General features: G+C 37.8%; 2 protein-coding genes across 2 annotated transcripts; one reads left to right on the top strand and one right to left on the bottom strand.

Moving 5' to 3' along the window:
- The first annotated feature begins 1413 nt into the window (after window positions 1–1413).
- On the top strand, window positions 1414–12608 carry LOC107660051 (nuclear factor erythroid 2-related factor 2-like). The gene is made up of 4 exons (XM_016449229.1): window positions 1414–1525; window positions 5508–5723; window positions 5855–6016; window positions 11037–12608. Exons 1-4 carry the CDS (start codon window positions 1493–1495, stop codon window positions 12246–12248), a joined length of 1623 nt encoding a protein of 540 aa, XP_016304715.1. The 5' UTR covers window positions 1414–1492; the 3' UTR covers window positions 12249–12608.
- A 1215-nt stretch (window positions 12609–13823) lies between these two features.
- On the bottom strand, window positions 13824–17937 carry mtx2 (metaxin 2). The gene is made up of 10 exons (XM_016449367.1): window positions 17764–17937; window positions 17336–17383; window positions 17182–17228; window positions 16575–16647; window positions 16323–16399; window positions 16152–16244; window positions 15379–15417; window positions 15103–15228; window positions 14946–15022; window positions 13824–14418 (listed from the first exon to the last, which is right to left on the bottom strand). Exons 1-10 carry the CDS (start codon window positions 17801–17803, stop codon window positions 14214–14216), a joined length of 825 nt encoding a protein of 274 aa, XP_016304853.1. The 5' UTR covers window positions 17804–17937; the 3' UTR covers window positions 13824–14213.
- Between the last annotated feature and the right edge of the window lie 353 nt (window positions 17938–18290).

Below are 18290 nucleotides of genomic sequence, written 5' to 3'. Positions count from 1 at the left end.
CGCCCCCGCGCGCGCGCGCTCTCTCTCTCTCTCTCTCTCTCTCTCTCTCTCTCTCTCCCTCGCTAAAGGAATGTCGACGTGGAGCTGCCAAACGTGAACGTGTAGGGTACTCATGAACGCGCTCGTCGGGGACTCTTCTCTGAGCTCGTACCCTTGGCATAGGTAACTTAGAGTGGGCATGGCGCTAATCACAGCTACCTGTCACATTTCGTGGCGTGTTGAAAGCCGAGGGGGAAGGAATTCTTGAAAGACGGGCAATGTATGATTCATCTGAAGTTGTGTTTAAATACATGTACATTTTATTTTATAATGTATTACATTGTACACTGTGCATGTTTAAGGTTGGGAACAATGAATCAAAACAAAATCCTCCATTAAACTTGTATTAAATTATATTTTTACGTAGCCTAGTCTTAGACTCTGAAAAGAAAATCAGAGCAAAGTAGCAGTTATGCCATTTTACGTTTTAAAGGTGTCATATGATGTTGCTAAAAGGAACATTATTTTGTGTATTTGGTGTAATGAAATGTGTTTATGCGGTTTAAGGTTCAAAAAACATTATTTTCCACATACTGTACATTATTGTTTCTCCTCTATGAGACCAAACAAAGTAGTTTCACATGGCGGGCTAGAGTGAGCGGTGGCGGGCGGGCTTGCGGCAACCACATGTGACGACCCCGGGCTGGACTCCGCTTCGTCCACAGTGAAAGCCGATCTGGCGATCCACAGGCAAAGTTGATTTATTCCTCAGCAACCAGCACGGATGAGCTCCAGACATGACGAAGCGATATCGTCCTCTTTTGGAAGACCAAACAAAGTAGTTTCGCTTTCACAACGAAACACACAGTGCCTTCACCACATGGCGGCGGCGGCAACAATACTACAACGAGAATAAAAGTTACGCCTTTTTTCTTTGCGTGAACATTTGGGCGGCGTTATGCAAATATTCCCAGATAGTGACGTAGATATGTGGGGGCGTGTTAGAACGAGCCGTTTTAGGTAGGCGTGGCTGACTCTTAACTTTTATAAAGAATATCTCTTTGGATTTGAGACTTTAGTCTTTGCAACTTTACAGATCTTCTTTATGCACCAAGAGCTTGTAACACTCCAAAGAGAAAGGAAAATTGAAATCGCATCATATGACCCCTTTAAGGAGGTAAACTTGTGCTTTTTCGTTTGTGACTGTGAAGACTCGAGATAAAACTGTTTCATCAACATTATTATTGATGAGGAAAGAAGACTGTAAATATGTTGTAAAGTGATGAAGGCATGTCTGGTTGAGTTGAAAGTTATTATTGGTCGATGCTTTGTAGTAGGCGGGTCAATGTTAATATTTGTTATCTGCTGTTTGATTGGTTGGTGGATATTGTGGGCGAGTCCTGTCTGGGTGGTTGTTACACACGCGTGTCGTCAGATTTGATTCAGGAATATGCTTCGCTGAAGCTTATATTAGTCCTCCATCAGACAAGTCCTTCAACATCAACTGAAAGACATGGACGACCCTTCAGCTCATTTTCAACACGAGGTAAGTTTAAAAAAACAGTACTTTGATAAGAAACCAAAAATATTTAGTCAAACTTTACACCATAGACTAGGTTCATGTAAATCCACATACATCCATGAAATTTGGTGCTGATGGAACTGATGGAAAAAGGACTAATTCGTATTTTGAAGTCCCATTTTTGATGTTGTTTTCCTGTAATTGTAGCCTTATTGTAGAATTGCTGAGATGATCTTAAAAGTTACCTGCAAAATGACATTAAAAATTAAAATAAAAAGGACGGAACTATTAAGAATTATAACCGTACTAAAGCGTTGCAGTGTTTAAAAGAAATAAAAGAAAGCCATGAAACATTATTATTTTGTGGAATTTTATATACATGTAGTTTGGTCTTTTTCGGTGTATTTAGAGTGGTTACCTTTACTGTCAGCATCATGAAGTATCTCACCCTCTCTGTCTCTCTCTCTCTCTCTCTCTCTCTCTCTCAGTGTATATATATATATATATATGTGTGTGTGTGTTTGGCTTTCAGAAAAATATAAAGCAGCATCGATAATAATAAGAATTGCACCAATTCAGCGTATTAAAGAAATAAATGCAATTTGTAAAATAAATGTCATTTATTTATTTAATATAAAATATAATAAATACAAAAAAAAATTAAATGTTACTTTAAATTGTAATAATTTTTTACAGTATTTTTGATCAAATAAATTAATTCTTGGTTAGCAAAAGAGACTACTTTCAAAAGCATTTTTTAAAAATCATTTTAGTAGTGAAGTTAGTTTGAAGATCTAGCATCATATAGGGGGCTTGTATATTCATATGACCATATAATAAGAACAACTTATATCTAATTATATGCACATTTTATATATATATATATAATTTTTTTAAGCAATTAGAGCATATTTTTAGAACTGCAAAAGAATCCTTTTTTTTTTATATATATATTGGGCTGTAAATGAGGAGTGGAGGACAGTCAGAAAAGCTTTGGACCCGAGGTCTCTAAGGCTGGGGGAGGTCACCCACATAAAATTTGTCTCAGCTGTCATGAATTCAAGTAACTGGGTTGGTTAAATAAACATTTCACTTTGTGCACCTGATCCAGACACACCCAATACTGCACTACTGCTTCAGGGTGGGTAGCCATTTACCCCAATGAGAAGAGTTAATTCATAAATCAGTTGCCTTTTATGCACAGAAGGCTCTATCAGCCTGTTTACACTTTAACACAGTTGCATCATCACATTCAGCACCCAGCTGTAGGCGTGTGTATTCACCTTTCACTCAGCTCACCTTTATACCTTCTTTCTCCCAGTTATTCTTGTTCTGGATTTTTTCTGTTAAAAATCTGATTAATTGTTTCCCCTAGGTTGCTCAGTGAACTAAATGCATGATCTCCTACATAAGCTGGAGCATTTATTTACTTGCGTGACTCCAGTGAGAGGGCAACAAAGTTCAAGGTCTTTATGGCCGACTCCATTGTTGCTATGACCACCACTTAGAAGTTTTGTTTGTGTACCAGCATATAAAGTGCGCTCACTCAGAAGGCCGCGGTGTCATGGCCTTCAGGTTAACACACATACACGGAAACAGCAAAGCTGGAATGGACATACACTGATCATAGGGTCTGTTAGTGGTAAATATGCTTGAAAACATTTTCAATCACTGCCATTGTTGTGTACGATGTGCACACCTCTATATCTCACCTTGTAAACACCAATGGCAATATCTATCACTGATAGTGAATCGAAATGACAGTAAAAATAGGTTACAAATTAGGCTTTAAAACACAGTAAATGACAAGCTGACTCCTGTTGTTCCCTATGTGTGATTCTAGAGGACTAGTACATAAAAATGGCTCAAATTTGAAGAAATATTTTACACTATATACAAAAATGAAACATTATTAAATCATTATAAATCTAGTTTTGATATCTAGTAGGCTATTCCACGAACATTTGCAGTTAGCCTATGTAGGCTACTATAAGATCGGAATGTATTTTCTTGCCCCTGAAATACAATTTAAAATACATTTTGGTATATGAAGGTTACTAAATATATTAATATAATCAATTTCAAAAATATATTACATTGAGCCTCACTGTTTACAACATATAAGCAACATTTAGCATATATTTAAAATATATTTTGTCCTTTTTTTGCCATATGGTAAACTATAGAAATACAGTGGGATAGAACTAAATTAACCTGAAATTAACTAATCTGAACTGCTGTATACCTGAAGAAAGCTATCCGATAGCATTCCCATTCATCTCGATGACAGTTGTTCTGCTTGACTCCAATTAGTACGCTGTTTGAATTCTGCCATCTCTGCTCATGGGTTTCGCATTCAGGGTTTTTTTTTTTTTTTGAGACAATTACCTAAGCCATAATTGGATATGTAGGCTACTATAAGATCGGAATGTATTTTCTTGCCCCTGAAATACAATTTAAAATACATTTTGGTATATGAAGGTTACTAAATATATTAATATAATCAATTTCAAAAATATATTACATTGAGCCTCACTGTTTACAACATATAAGCAACATTTAGCATATATTTAAAATATATTTTGTCCTTTTTTTGCCATATGGTAAACTATAGAAATACAGTGGGATAGAACTAAATTAACCTGAAATTAACTAATCTGAACTGCTGTATACCTGAAGAAAGCTATCCGATAGCATTCCCATTCATCTCGATGACAGTTGTTCTGCTTGACTCCAATTAGTACGCTGTTTGAATTCTGCCATCTCTGCTCATGGGTTTCGCATTCAGGGTTTTTTTTTTTTTTGAGACAATTACCTAAGCCATAATTGGACTCATGCCAACCAGCCAAACATTTATCCCTTGTCTGAACTGATCTGATCTGAACTGAAATGAACTTGTCTGATCTAATCTGAACTGAATTGAACTTGCTTGATCTGATCTGAACTGAACGGTTTCTATTTTCAGTTTTACATCTGTAGTGTGCACTGCAGATGTCATTGACATTTACTTTGAGTAGAAAACAAAGCAGAGACATAGTGAGGCACTTTATTGTTCTGGTGTCGTATATCAGGCTCCCTCAGTGGCAGCACAACCTCTGACCACACAATCAGGGCTCATAAATGCTTTGATTACCGTTTTTTCATATCAAAAGAAGTAATTACAAGTGATCTTATATCAGTGGTTCTCAACCTTTTTGACTCCAAGGCCCCATATTGTCCACAACAATATTCAAAGGCCCCATAACTTTTCCAGTCATTCGTAATTTACTGGATAATATTTTTACAATTTTTTAAATTAAATTTCTTGTTTCTAGATAACTAGAAAAATTTATATTCTTTACAAAAATGCCAATGGAGTTATAAGATTTTATACATTTACATGACATTTTCAGGTGTATAAATCACACTTTTAAAATTAGGCTACCTCATATAATGCAGGTTTTCCAAGACTCTAAAAAATGCTGGGTTGTTTCAAACTAACTTTGGGTCAAATATGGACTAACCCAACTTTTGGGTTAAAAAATTGATTTAAAAATTTAACCCAATGGTTGGGTTAGTCCATATTTGACCCAAAGTTTGGTTGAAGCAACCCAGCATTTCTTTCAAAGAAAACAAATGAGGGGGTCAATTAAAATAATACATATCTTGATTCACTTAGATGTTTGCTTATAATATGTTGTTCAGTTTAATTGGTTTTATGCATGGGTTCTGATAAGGTGAAATTAAAGCGTGTTTTACTGTATTCATAAAATGAAATTATTCACCCTGATAGTGTTTATTGTTATAACATGCTACACCTACCTGAAAAGTTTACAGGTGCATTTGGTAAGAAGGCACCTGCCAAGCAAATGAATGTGAATGCAAATCATGTACAAAAACATGACTGATATTGTGAGAGTTCACCAAAAGTTTATGCAAACATGCTCTTATTGTAATTCCAGTATGCACAGCCAGCCACAGACAAACATGGTCAATTGTCTGTTTTACATGATGTCTTTCTGTTTAGGATTTGATTGATATTTTATGGAGGCAGGATGTCGATTTGGGGGTGGAGCGAGACATCTTTGATGGATGTCTTCGACAGAGGGAGGAGGAGACCACGAGAGCAAGAGAAAGAGAGTTAAAAAGAGAGCGAGAGCTTGAAAGGATAATGCAAAGATTACAGAAACTAGACAAAGAAACTGGAGAGTTTTTGCCTAGTCCTTCATCTGTGAACTCCCAGGTAACCATATCAACAAATAAACAGTGTGCATCCCTTAATTAATACAGAAAACCTTAAAGTCGCTCAAAATAACACATGTACACACACCCACACACTCTCTATTGTTTAGTGTTGTATTTTCACTGTTTTAGGCTGTGCCCTTGTCAGAGTCATTGCTTTCTACTGTGTTTACTCAGCGTTCACCTGTTACCCAGAATCCCCTGCTGTCTGCATTGCTATTCTCTCAGAAGTCTCAGAAGCCTCCTTCTCAAGAGCAGGCTTTTAGTGAACTGCTGTCACTGCCAGACTTACAGGTACTTATGCACACAATGCAGGAAGACACACACAGACATGCCTGAACTGGTGCATGGTTGGCATTTAATTTTGGAATACATTTTCTTTCTTGGCAATTACAAGTTTACAGACAAAGTTACATTAAATTTAGGTAATTTAATTGTAATAGGCTCTATGGTAATTATAAAATCACATAGCTACTGACTTTATTAAATCACAAATAAGTCAGTGATGACTTCAGCACATTCTTAGAGTTGCCTTTCTACCAGAGAGAAAAAATAGTGAGCATTTAATGATGGTTTAAATTAAGCATAATTGACAGATGCCTAAACTGTTGTTGGTTGCTTCCATACAAGACAAGATCTTATATATTTTAATGTTTTATTAATGTATTATTTCTAAATAGTAACTACAGTATGTTTCATCTTCTGTTTATTTTAAATGTGCTTTATAAATAAATTAAAGGAAAAAAGGCATTTGAGTGGCAATTGTAGTTCATAAAAGTGTCTAATTGCAAACTCCTCTTAACTTACAATCTGTTAGGTATAGGTAAAAAATAATAACAGATAAGCAATTAGTACCATATATCTAATTAGTAATATTAAGAAGCATTAAAGCTATAGTAAATTGTTTGAGGTGTGTGCTTATATGAGATATGATGAGTTAATGTTTAGATTTTCCATGGAATAGCATGAAGGTAAATGTCCCCACTATCATTGAAATAGGCGTTCTGACATATCACAGTTGTATCTAGCATGGCCTTGTCTCAAATGTCGCCCACAGCTCACACATTCCTTCTCCTACAAGTCTAGTATGTTGCAGATAGCAACTGCATGGAGGGGTGCTTGTGACCACTGTCCTGTATCATAAAATAATATATATAGTGAGATAAGGATAGGATTTTGAAGAGAGTTAGTGGTCTGATTCAATGGTCAAGTCTGGCAGGTTTTTTTTATCCCATGTGTTAAAATGTCCCCAATCACTTCAGAACATGTTTTTTGTTAAATTCAATATTTTGATCTGTCTTTTTCAATGTTTGGAATCTGCAAGATTTTTTAATGTTTTTGTTCACTAAGGCTGCATTTATTAAACTCCACCATAAAATCAGTAATATTGTGAAATATCACTACAATTTAAAATATTTTTTTTCTATTTTAATATAAATGTAATGTATACCTCGGAAGGCAACGCTAAATTTTCAGCAGCCATTACTACAGTCTTCAATGTCATATGATCCTTTAGAAATCATTCTAACATGCTGATTCAGTGCTCAATATTTCTTATAATTATCAGTGTTTAAAATATTAAGTGCTGCTAAGTGGAAACTGTGATATATCTTTATCAGGATTCTTTGATTAATAAAAATTATATTTCTATTTCAGGATTTATTTGAATTATAAATATTTTGTAAATGTCTTTCATGTAACTTTTGATAAGTTTAATGCATCCTTGCTAAATAAACCCACTGTAACATGTATGCTTTGTTTTCCCCAGTCTGTTTAATTAGTCATTCTTTTCACCTGTTGTCTGATTATCTCATTAGTTCCCTTTGTTTAGTTCTTGCTTATAAACCCTCCTTTAGTCTTTGTCCGTTCTCGTCTATACTTTGTGGTTTTGTGAGTTTCCTGTGGATTTATATATTAAAGTGAAAGTGAAAAAGTGAAAGTGACGTGACATGCGGCCAAGTATGGTTACCCATACTCGGAATTAGTGCTCTGCATTTAACCCATCCTAAGTGCACACACACAGCAGTGAACACACACCTGGAGCAGTGTGTTAGACTGTTAACAAAAAGACTGTTATTGTTAATTATTCTTTGTTGTGTGCTTTACTCACAACAACCAACCATAACAGAAGAATGGACCCTCAAAACGATTCGTTTTGTGGCGTTTTCCCTTTTGTTTCTTTTTGTTTTTTCATGGACCTGCCTACCATCCAGCTCTTCCTGCTCGAGCAGGGGGATCGCTCCCTTGAGGACCACACAAGGGATTTTTTTTTATCTAGCATACCTGAAGCATTACTCGGACAGCTGCCTATGCACGTTTTTTTACGTGGTACTGAACACCGCCACAAAGGCTAAGCTGTCCGGGCATGGTCCTCAAGGGAGCTTCACCGTGTTTGCGGATTGGGTGCTGGTGAACAACAATTCAGCATTCACCATTGGCCCAGCGGAGGAAGAATTCACCAGCCCCACTCCCGACCCAGAGCCCAGCCAGCCATCACCACCCAGCTGTACGGAGCTTTTGCCTGAGCCCACCGCAGACGGAGAGCCCGAGCCTGTCTCTACTGAAGAGTCAGCGCAAGCAGAAGCAACTGCGCCTGCCATCGCCATGGAGCCCGAGGGTGTCGACGCATCTGACCCAAGTGTGTGAGCCGGCAACACCGCACATGCCTGACAGGAGAACTAGTGGAGATCAACGGCTTGGAGGGAAGTCCTGTCCACACTCCCGCCACTGAGGGTGAGCTGCAACTGGCCTCTGGAAACTATTTAGAGCAGGGGTGGGCAAACATGGCCCTTCCAGGTCACTTTCCTTCAAAGTTTAGCTCCAACTCTAATCAAACACACCTGAACCAGCTAATCATTGTCTTCTATAAGACTACTAGAAAGCTACAGGCAGGTGAGTTTTATCAGGGTTGGACCAAATCTCTGCAGGAAAGTGGCCTGGAAGGGCCAAGTTTGCCCATCACTGATTTAGAGGAACTTATGGACATCTCTGATGTGGATTTAATTGACTGGTTTGGGGAGGTAATACCCAATTCTCCTGAGTCTCCTATATCTCCTGAGTCTGAATCTCCTGCGTCTCCGCTGGTTCCGCCCAGCTCCTGTTCTCCTGTGTTCCCTCCCAGCCTCCCTCTCCTGCCTCCTTTCCTAGAACCAGAAAGTTCCTCAGCCATGCCTCCACTGGTTCCTGTTAGTCCCTCAGCTCAACGTCAGTCTGCTCCATCCGGGCACTCTGATTCGCCTCGGGCCTTCAAGTCTCCAGCTCTGCCTAGGTGTGAGGATCCCCTGTGGCTCCTTGCTCCCTCATCTCCACCTTGGCTCCTTGCTCACTCATCTCCACAGTGGTCCATCATCCCACTGGCTCCACCAGGCTCCCTCGTCCCTCCGGCTCTGCCTTGGTCAGTCGGCGACCTTCCGCCGCTACAGGATTCCACTCCTCCTGCTTCAACTCGTCTCTCCATCCCTCTGGTTCCGTCTGGCTCCTCCTTCCCTTCGGCTCCTACTTTGTCCTCAGTCACTCCAGCTCAGCCGCGGTCTTCTGGGACCCCGTCTCCTCCTTACATGCAGGATCCGTCAGCTCCGTCTTGGCCCTCCGGACCTCGGGTGCCACCCTGGCTCTCCGTCTGCTCAGCTCCACCTGGGTCTCCACCTCCAGTGGCTCTGTTTCCATCGGCCGTCCCCAGGGTGTCGTCTGTCAAGTTTCCACCATGGCTCCTCCCTCCCTTGACTCCACCCTGGGGCCTCGTTCTGGCTGGTCTCTGGACCAACATCTGGCTCCTCCTGCTCCTGGCTTTCCCCTGGCTCCTTCCACCCTCTTCTCCCCCATGGACTTATTTGTTGGACTTGGTTTGTTTTGCCTCTCTCCTGCTTCTCGCCCCCTCCAGAACCCCCACCCTCTCTCCTCAGATGGATTATTTACGGCACAAGGATGCGCCTTCCGGGAGGGGGTTACTGTAACATGTATGCTTTGTTTTCTGTGTGTTTTTGGTTCTGCCCATTCTGACCTAGTTTTCCCCAGTCTGTTTAATTAGTCATTCTGTTCACCTGTTGTCTGATTATCTCATTAGTTCCCTTTGTTTGGTTCTTGCTTATAAACCTCAGTTCTCCTTTAGTCTTTGTCTGTTCTCGTCTATACCTTGTGGTTTTGTGAGTTTTCTGTGGATTTATCTATTAAAGACTAATACTGTGTCCCAATTCACATAATATCCTTCCTAAATAGTATTAGAAAATAGAATTAGTATGTCCCAAATCGTAGTATGTTGAAATGAGTATGCCAGACATTCCCGGATGGTCTACTTCCGGTTAGAATTCGAAGTGCAGATTGATGTACACTCTAATGGCTAATATTGCCCACAACCCATTGCACATTAGACAATGATTCGATTAGAACTACAAACACGCATAAAAGTGTTAAACTACAAAGATGGCGGATATGCGAGACCTATGGACAGGTAGAGAAAGGGGTTTGATTTACAAATAATCAATGTCTAACCTGATGAAAAAATATTTATTTAATGTTATCCGCATTATATTTAATCTGCAGCAACACTGTGAACTTTTATAAAGATAGGTTTGGGCATTAACTTTTAAATGCATCATTATGCAAAGTTGCAAACAGTTCTTGGCATGAAAGACCTGCGACTGGCAGATCAACGTGTCTCTTCATTTCTCTCCAATACGGTAGGAATCAAATTAAACAAAATATGTTAACTGTGACAAGATGAATGACAGGGCAGTTTAAACGGTGACAGAATGCACGTAGCAACACAGTGGTCTGTTAAAGACAGTTTTGACGAAGTAGTATGTCCCAAAGCTTGCCTATTTTGCTACAACCTCAAAAGTATTGACTTTTTCTTCACAAAAGAGTACATACGTTTAGGGCATAGTATAAGTAGGCGAATCAGGACGCAGCTTTATTGTTAGTTCTTCATAGTGCGCTTCACTCACAACAACCAACCATAACACCCATTTATATATTTAAAAAAATAAATAAATAAATCTTACTGACCCCAAATCATTGAACATTTGTCTAAATATTTTAGTTTACCATGTACAACCTAAGTACATTTCCAAAATCTTATGGGGCAGATAAATAATATGCAATCCATAAATATTAAAGTAATTTTTTTAAACACAAATTAAAAAAAATGGTCTTGGTGATTCACTCCAAAAAGTATAAAATATGTATAATGTGAAGGTTGCAAAATAATATCATGCCTCTTCGTAAATTGCAGAATAAAATTATCAGAATAAATGTTCACATAAAATGATTTAAAAATGTCTAATATAATTAAAACAATGTTTTGTTTCTCTCTTAGTATTATTTGGATGTCTTGGAGTCTGAGGCCTCAAGCTTGCCCTTAGACGATATCACCGAAATCTGCCACCAGAACCTGCCCGAGCCTCAGAGGGAAAACTCAACAGATGCGTTATGCGGCATCACACAGACAATATCAGACTCTTTTGAGGTTGCTCAGCCATTGTCATCCATACCCTCTGATCCAGTAGAGATCCTGGAAACATGCATACAGATGTTCTCAGATCCAAGAAATCCTACACCTTCACCTTCAAACACGATTTACAGCTGCAGTACCCCTGAGAATCAAGTGATTTTACCTAAATGCCAGATAAACTCAAGCGATTCAACCCTCAGTGAGTTTTGCCCATATACCATCAATACTAGCTCACTCAGTAAACCTGAACAATTAAATAGAGCTCCACAAACACTTTTACAATTTGAGGAGTGCCACATTCTGCTGGGTTTTGATGACTCTGCTTCTGTTGGCTCTGTGGATTTAGAGCCATCCCTCTATGCTGCTGACACTTTAAGTAATGGCCAATCAGACAAGGATGAGCTGGAGAGCATCCTATCAGATTACACCGATCTGCTACCGTTATCTCTACACTCTGAGGCTGTAGAGGCAACGCTGTGCGAAACTGTTACGTATGCACAACACCAAACTCAAAATGAATCAACACCTGAATATTCACAAAGAGAACCTCAGGCAAATCTCTCAACTACAAGCGGAGCTGCAGAAGTCCGGCGCGTATGTCGTGATGAACAGCGGGTCCAAGCCATGAGTTTGCCATTTGGTGTACATGACATAATCAACCTACCCGTGGAAGCATTTAACGAAACCATCAGCTCCTGCAAACTCAACCACACTCAACATAGCCTCATCAGAGACATTCGAAGACGAGGCAAAAACAAGATGGCAGCCCAGAGCTGTCGCAAACGAAAGATGAATAGTCTTACTGATCTCGAAGAAGAGATTGAGGATCTGAAGAGGGAGAAGGAGCAAATCAAGGAGGAAAACGAGAAGAACACTAGAGAACTTCATGAGACGAAAGTGAAGCTCAGGAAACTCTACAACGAGGTGTTCAGACAGCTGAGAGATGAACATGAAAACTCCTACAACCCCAGAGAGTACAAACTACAGCACAGCACTGACGGCACGGTTTACCTGCTGTCACGTCGCACAGCTGACAAGACAAATACGCCGACAGAGGATTTACCTATTGCTGTATAGCACACCTGAAGTACAGCAAAGCTCTTTTGGTGTTTGTAACTTTAGTTATGGGATGTCGTGGTTTCGAGGAATCATTGGCCCTGTTTGTGTCTGGCATTCACATTCATCTCCTATTGATTTTGGCAAGGGAGGTTGGTTGAGTGGCAGTTTAACCAGTTAAATTAGCATCATCCCCCAGCCGCTGTTTTCAGTCATGCAGTACAGCTACTGTCTACTTGAATAGGGACAGACTGAAATCTCCAAACTTGTCAGTGTTACATTTAAATGACAATAAAATCTGACAACTATGGTATTGTACATTTACATCTACAATAACTGGTTTCCATTTTAATATATTTTAAAATTTAATTTATTAGTAATGGCAAATTTTCAGCAGCCATTACTCCAGTCTTCAGCGTCACACGATCCTTCAGAAATCACTGATTTGGTGATTAAGAAACGCAGAATTATTATCAAGGTTGAAAACAGTTGTGCTGCTTAATATATTTGTAGAAATAGTGATACTTTTTTGAGTCTTCGGTAACACTTTACAATAAGGTTCATTAGTTGACTTGTTAACATGAACTAAGAATGAACAATACTTCTACAGCATTTAATAATCTTCGTTACTGTTAATTCCAACATTTACTGATGCATTATTAAAACCAAAAGTTGTGCTTGTTAACATTAGTTAGTGCACTGTGAATTAACATGAACTAAGTGAACAACTAATGTTCATTAACATTAACAAAGATTAATAAATACTGTAATAAATGTATTGTTCATTGTTTGTTAATACATTAACTAATGGAACCTTATTGTAAAGTGTCACCTACACTTCTTAGATGAGTAGAAAGTTGAAGTAGTTGTTTTGTAATAATGTAAAGATCTTTACTGTCACTTTTGATCAATTTAATTCATCCTTGCTGAATAATGCCAAATTTCTTTTAAAAAAATCTTACTGGCCCAAAACTATTGAACAGTACTGTATACTGTATATAAACTATAGAAAATGTGTGTGTAGATTTGTATATCCATCTGTCACAAGAAGTACTACCCTCGATGGTAGAGTTTGGGAAAGGACAGATATTATTTATTGACAACTCCTGAATTTTACAGATTATTGGAAAATGTACGCTTTTTTGGAGGGCTGTCTAAGATACAAATTAAGATGGAAAAAAATTTGATGCATATACTGTGCATCTGCAACTGACAATCTGTTTTATGAGTACTTGTGTGTTCTAAATATATGCAAGTTTTAACCACATTATTTTGTATTATAATACTCTGAGATTGGCATGTAGGTCCAATATACATATATTTAAATCCAATAAATCGGTTTAAAAGGTGAATAATGGCTAAATACAACGACACCTGATCAATTTATGTATTCACTGAATATCGACTATGACTTCATTTTATGCAGCATTAATGCGCCCCCTGCTGGAGCAAAAATAATACAGCAACATTATGACAGGTGTTTAGTTGTGACAGAGGACTGACTACATTATTATTTTTATTAAATATCTTACATATTTTAACACGTTTAAACTTTGCATGAACATACCTCCTCATTAACACAGAAACAAACAAAAGTCTAATCTTGAAGTTTATTATAGTTCATACAGTAGGCATTTTCCATTTACACATCATATTAGACAAAGGCATCACACAGTGGAAAAAAGATTTACATCAACTCAATTCTTAAATACGAAATCTAATTCTACTGTTGTGGCAGGCAGGTTCCTGTTATGGCATTACGAACAGGCAAAGAAGTACTTCGGAAGTGTGTTGGGAACACTTTAAATATTCACAAGCCTTTATTTAATGGCCCATTCTCCCTCCTACTGATCTACGATGTTTCAGCCTCAACAGAATCAATGTCAAGTCTTTTAATTGACATAGGATATTAAAGATGTCAATCATTTCAGCCAGATGAACCACTACAGATCAGAGGAGTGAGAAATATTGGGCAAAGTGTGGTGCTCAAGGTAGTGAGCCTTTGGAATGGCGCGAGGACCCCGACTGGCTCTCTCGGTCGTGCTCCTTAAAGTAAGTCTGTTCAATACGATGGCAGAAAGAAAGCAGGTTGGTGTAGGATTTAACCTTTTCGGCAAGCTCGTCATTGGTCAGTTGTGTGGTGAGTATGGTGAAAAGATGACCAAACACCAGAGCATCTAGTTCAGTTGGCCTGTGACATTTAAAGTACAATAATTAGTAAAGACAGCATGTGATAAGAGTTATGTTGCACGTCTGTATGTGTACACCACTGTTCAAAAGACTCTTATGCTCTCAAATCCATATTTACTTGATTAAAACAGTAATGTTGTGAAAAATTTATACAAATTAAAATAAGTCTCTTCTATTTTAATACATTTAAAACTGTAATTTATTCCTATGATGGCAAAGTTCAATTACTCCGCATGAACCTTGATCATATTACAATGAATCATTGTATGATGATTTATTGCTCAAAACTTATTTTTATCAATGTTGATAATGATTTTTTTTTCAGGACTACTTGAACTGAAAAAAATCAAAAGAACAGCATTTATTTGAAATAGAAATAGTTTGTAACATTATAAATGTTTACTGACACTCTTGATCAATTTACTAAATCCTTGCTGAATAAAAGTATTAATTCCTTTCAAAAAAAACAAAAAAAAAAAACTCACTGACGCTAAACATATAGTAGTAGTGTATGTGCACAAAACATACTGTTTGTTGAAAAAGTAGGGCTGTGTTCCCAATCGCTGTGACAAGGCCTGACAGCACTGACTCACATCTTCATACACCTGAGAAGAGGAAACCCACACAAAGCTTTATGAAAGAAAAACTTACACTTACTTAATTTATCTACACACACAAAAAATACCTGCTCCAAGCTCTTTCCAGACCATCCAATCGCGTTCATCTTCCTCCGTACTTCCCACTGCTTCTGATAGGCCAGAATGTGATTGAGAGGCCAAGAATAGGGACTGCTGTATCGTGGCCTAGAGATCTAAACACACACTACCATTAAATGTGTACCATGATGTTATATATTTACATATCTATCTATATGCTGACATTAAAGTGCCATTGATGTCATCTTTGTTTATAAGATATGCGATATATATGATTTGGGGACATCCTTATACGTGACACATACCTCTGTAGCAGTATAGTCATCACACCACTGGATATACAACTAGTAAGAAGAGGCAAAGTTTCACTGGTCTGCACAGTTTATCACTTTTAAAATATTTATGTAAAAGATCAAATACATACAATTAGAGAAATCCACAAGCATAATGTGCTGGAAATTGATTTTTTTTTTTTATAGAAATGCATCAATGCACTACCATTCAAAGGTTAGGGGTCAATACATTTGTTTTTGTTTTTTTAAGAAATTAATACTTATATTGAACATAGGTGCATTAAATTAATCAAAACTTACAATTGATAAAAAAATATATATATATCATTCTATTTTAAATAAATGCTGTTATTTTGAACTTTCTGTTCATCAAACAATCCTGAAAAATGGATCACATTTCTACAAAAATATTAAGCAGCACGACATTGATAATAATAGTAATGCTAATAATTTTAATGGTATATTATAATGATATCCGAATGATCATGTGACATTGGAAACTGTGGAGTAATGGCGGCTGAAAGTCCAGCTTTGCCATCACAGGAGAAGATTATATTTATATAAAATAAATTATATTTTAAATTATATTCAAATAGAAAACAGTTATTTTTGTAAAAGCATTTCCCAGTATTACACTTTAACTGTATTTCTGACCAACTAAAAGCAGCTTTGGTGAGCATAAAAGACTTTCTTAAAAACATTTTTTAAAAACTGTACAGACCCCAAACTTTTGAACGGATTTGTATTTACAACCCAAATGCATGCTAATGTGTGCAGGTCTGTACCTCCGCAGTCAGCAGCATGTTATTGACCAACTCCATATAAGCCTTCATCTCTGCCCTCTGGACATCATCCAACCCGTCACTCAGAGAATGACCCTATGGACAGCAATGTCAGCCAACAGTCAAACATTCAAGTATTCATATGGAGTTTGTTTTTTAGAGTAATGGTGATACCTTTGCCTTTATGTACTGAACAATCGGCCCCAATTCTGACACAACTTGATTTCCAACATGGATGAAAGGAACCTTCCCTAATGAACAGAGAGGAAGAGAGAGTATAAAACATATGAACGAACTCGAACTCAAACTCATACATTCAACCTGACAAAGAGTTCTTTACTGCTGTCTTTCCAATATAAGATAAGAATAAACAAATCCCTAATAAATTCATCAAAAACTTAAAAATGAGAGAATTTGGCGATGCACCTGACGGTGACATGTATTCAGCATTGGCACAGCAGGACACCTGCACTGGCAGGCCACACATCCTCAGAAAGGTCTGCAAAACAAGAGTAACTTAACTAAACCTAAAACAAGTGACTAATATATTTTAAAACATGTCAAAATATTTAGTTCTCAAGTTGCCAACGTGAATAGACCCTGTTCACAAAACTGTGATGACGCATTTCAACGTTTTTTTTTTTATGTATGAACATTTATAACACTATACTTTGTGTTATATTACCTTTGTATCAAATTACAAAAAAAAATTGTGAATGCTAATGCAAGGGGCTAACACCGTGTCTATGGCAGTGATGGTAAATTTGACATCGTTCTCTCTACTGACTGCCGTTATCAGTCTCTCTCTATTTTTTTCCGTTTTTTGAAAGTCATGAAACACTATCATGGAGTTTTTCTTTTGCTATTTGAGCAAATGTGAATGCAAAAAATATATTTGTGGTAGGCTCCCATTCACTGCTATAGACGTTTACCCAACTATGATGACTTCTGCTGCTGAGGAACCCAGAAATGTGGAAAAAGGTCCATCGGCGAGTGTGTAAACTGACAAAGTTATTACGGCACTACTTTTTACCTGAACAGCCAGAGAGGATGCAGAATCTGACAGCAGGATTTGATCCTCTACAAAAAAAAAGAAACATATTAATGTGTTTCATTTGATTTCTTTTGTAGTTGAAAAAATGGGCATTCTAAATGTAAAACTGATAAACGGCTTCTTCTTTTTTTACCCTTAAGAGGTTGGTACAGAGTTGCTTTTTCAGGCCATGGCTCAGCAGCTGCAGTAAAAAGTGACATTAAATTAATTACTGACATTTCACAAATAATACTGTATCTGTCCATTTTTCAGAAACTCTGACCCTTAAATAACTATCTAAGCTCTATGCGGGCTTATATTACATTAATAAACATTTAATGGGTTTCTTTATCTTTGACCCTGACAGTAGCACTGAAAACAACAGAACTGTAACTGCTGTAACATCCAAAACAAAACCCTCGTGAACAGAAGTACTGGCTTAACGCTACTAATATGCAGAGAAATGAAATGACTGTTTAAAGTAAACACCGATTATCATCCTAACCTGCCCATCTCTCTCTAGCACAAAACACTAACACACCCATATGAACTCGCTACATTACACACAAGCCAAAACATTACCTGCAATCTGAGAGACGAAAGCCTCTGCAGCAAGAGACATGGCGGCGCAGAAGATATCTACTTTAACCTAAGCACAATAACTGATCGAAAAACTGAAATGGCATTAAATCTCCCACGCAACGGCAAAGCAAGCTCCTGTCCCAGTGTAGTGACGTCACCCTGGAGTTTTTCCTGCTTCTAGCCAATCACGTTCCTCCACTTGCGATCGCGTAATATGAAAGCGGCCTTGCACTGCTACTTTTTGCAACATTATTCTTAAACCCTTTTCTTTTTTCTTTCTTTTTTTTCCTATTTAATTTTATTATGACCACAATACATTTTACTCTGTATATTTTATATTTATTTATGTGCTAATGTATTTTATAGTGGAGGAGCAGGTGCCTGCTAGCGGTCATTATGGTGCCTTTGGAACAGAGCGCGGACATATCATATGAATTATGATATACGCGCACGCTTTACTCTGTGTGTGAGCCGCATCTTAATTGTTCTTTCGTCAAATGTTAGGCTACTAACAAGAATAAGAACAA

This window comes from Sinocyclocheilus anshuiensis, unplaced genomic scaffold (assembly GCF_001515605.1).
Source record: "Sinocyclocheilus anshuiensis isolate Anshui unplaced genomic scaffold, SAMN03320099.WGS_v1.1 scaffold55, whole genome shotgun sequence".
Classification (NCBI taxonomy): Eukaryota; Metazoa; Chordata; class Actinopteri; order Cypriniformes; family Cyprinidae; genus Sinocyclocheilus; species Sinocyclocheilus anshuiensis.
This window is presented reverse-complemented; position numbering and strand designations above follow the sequence as displayed.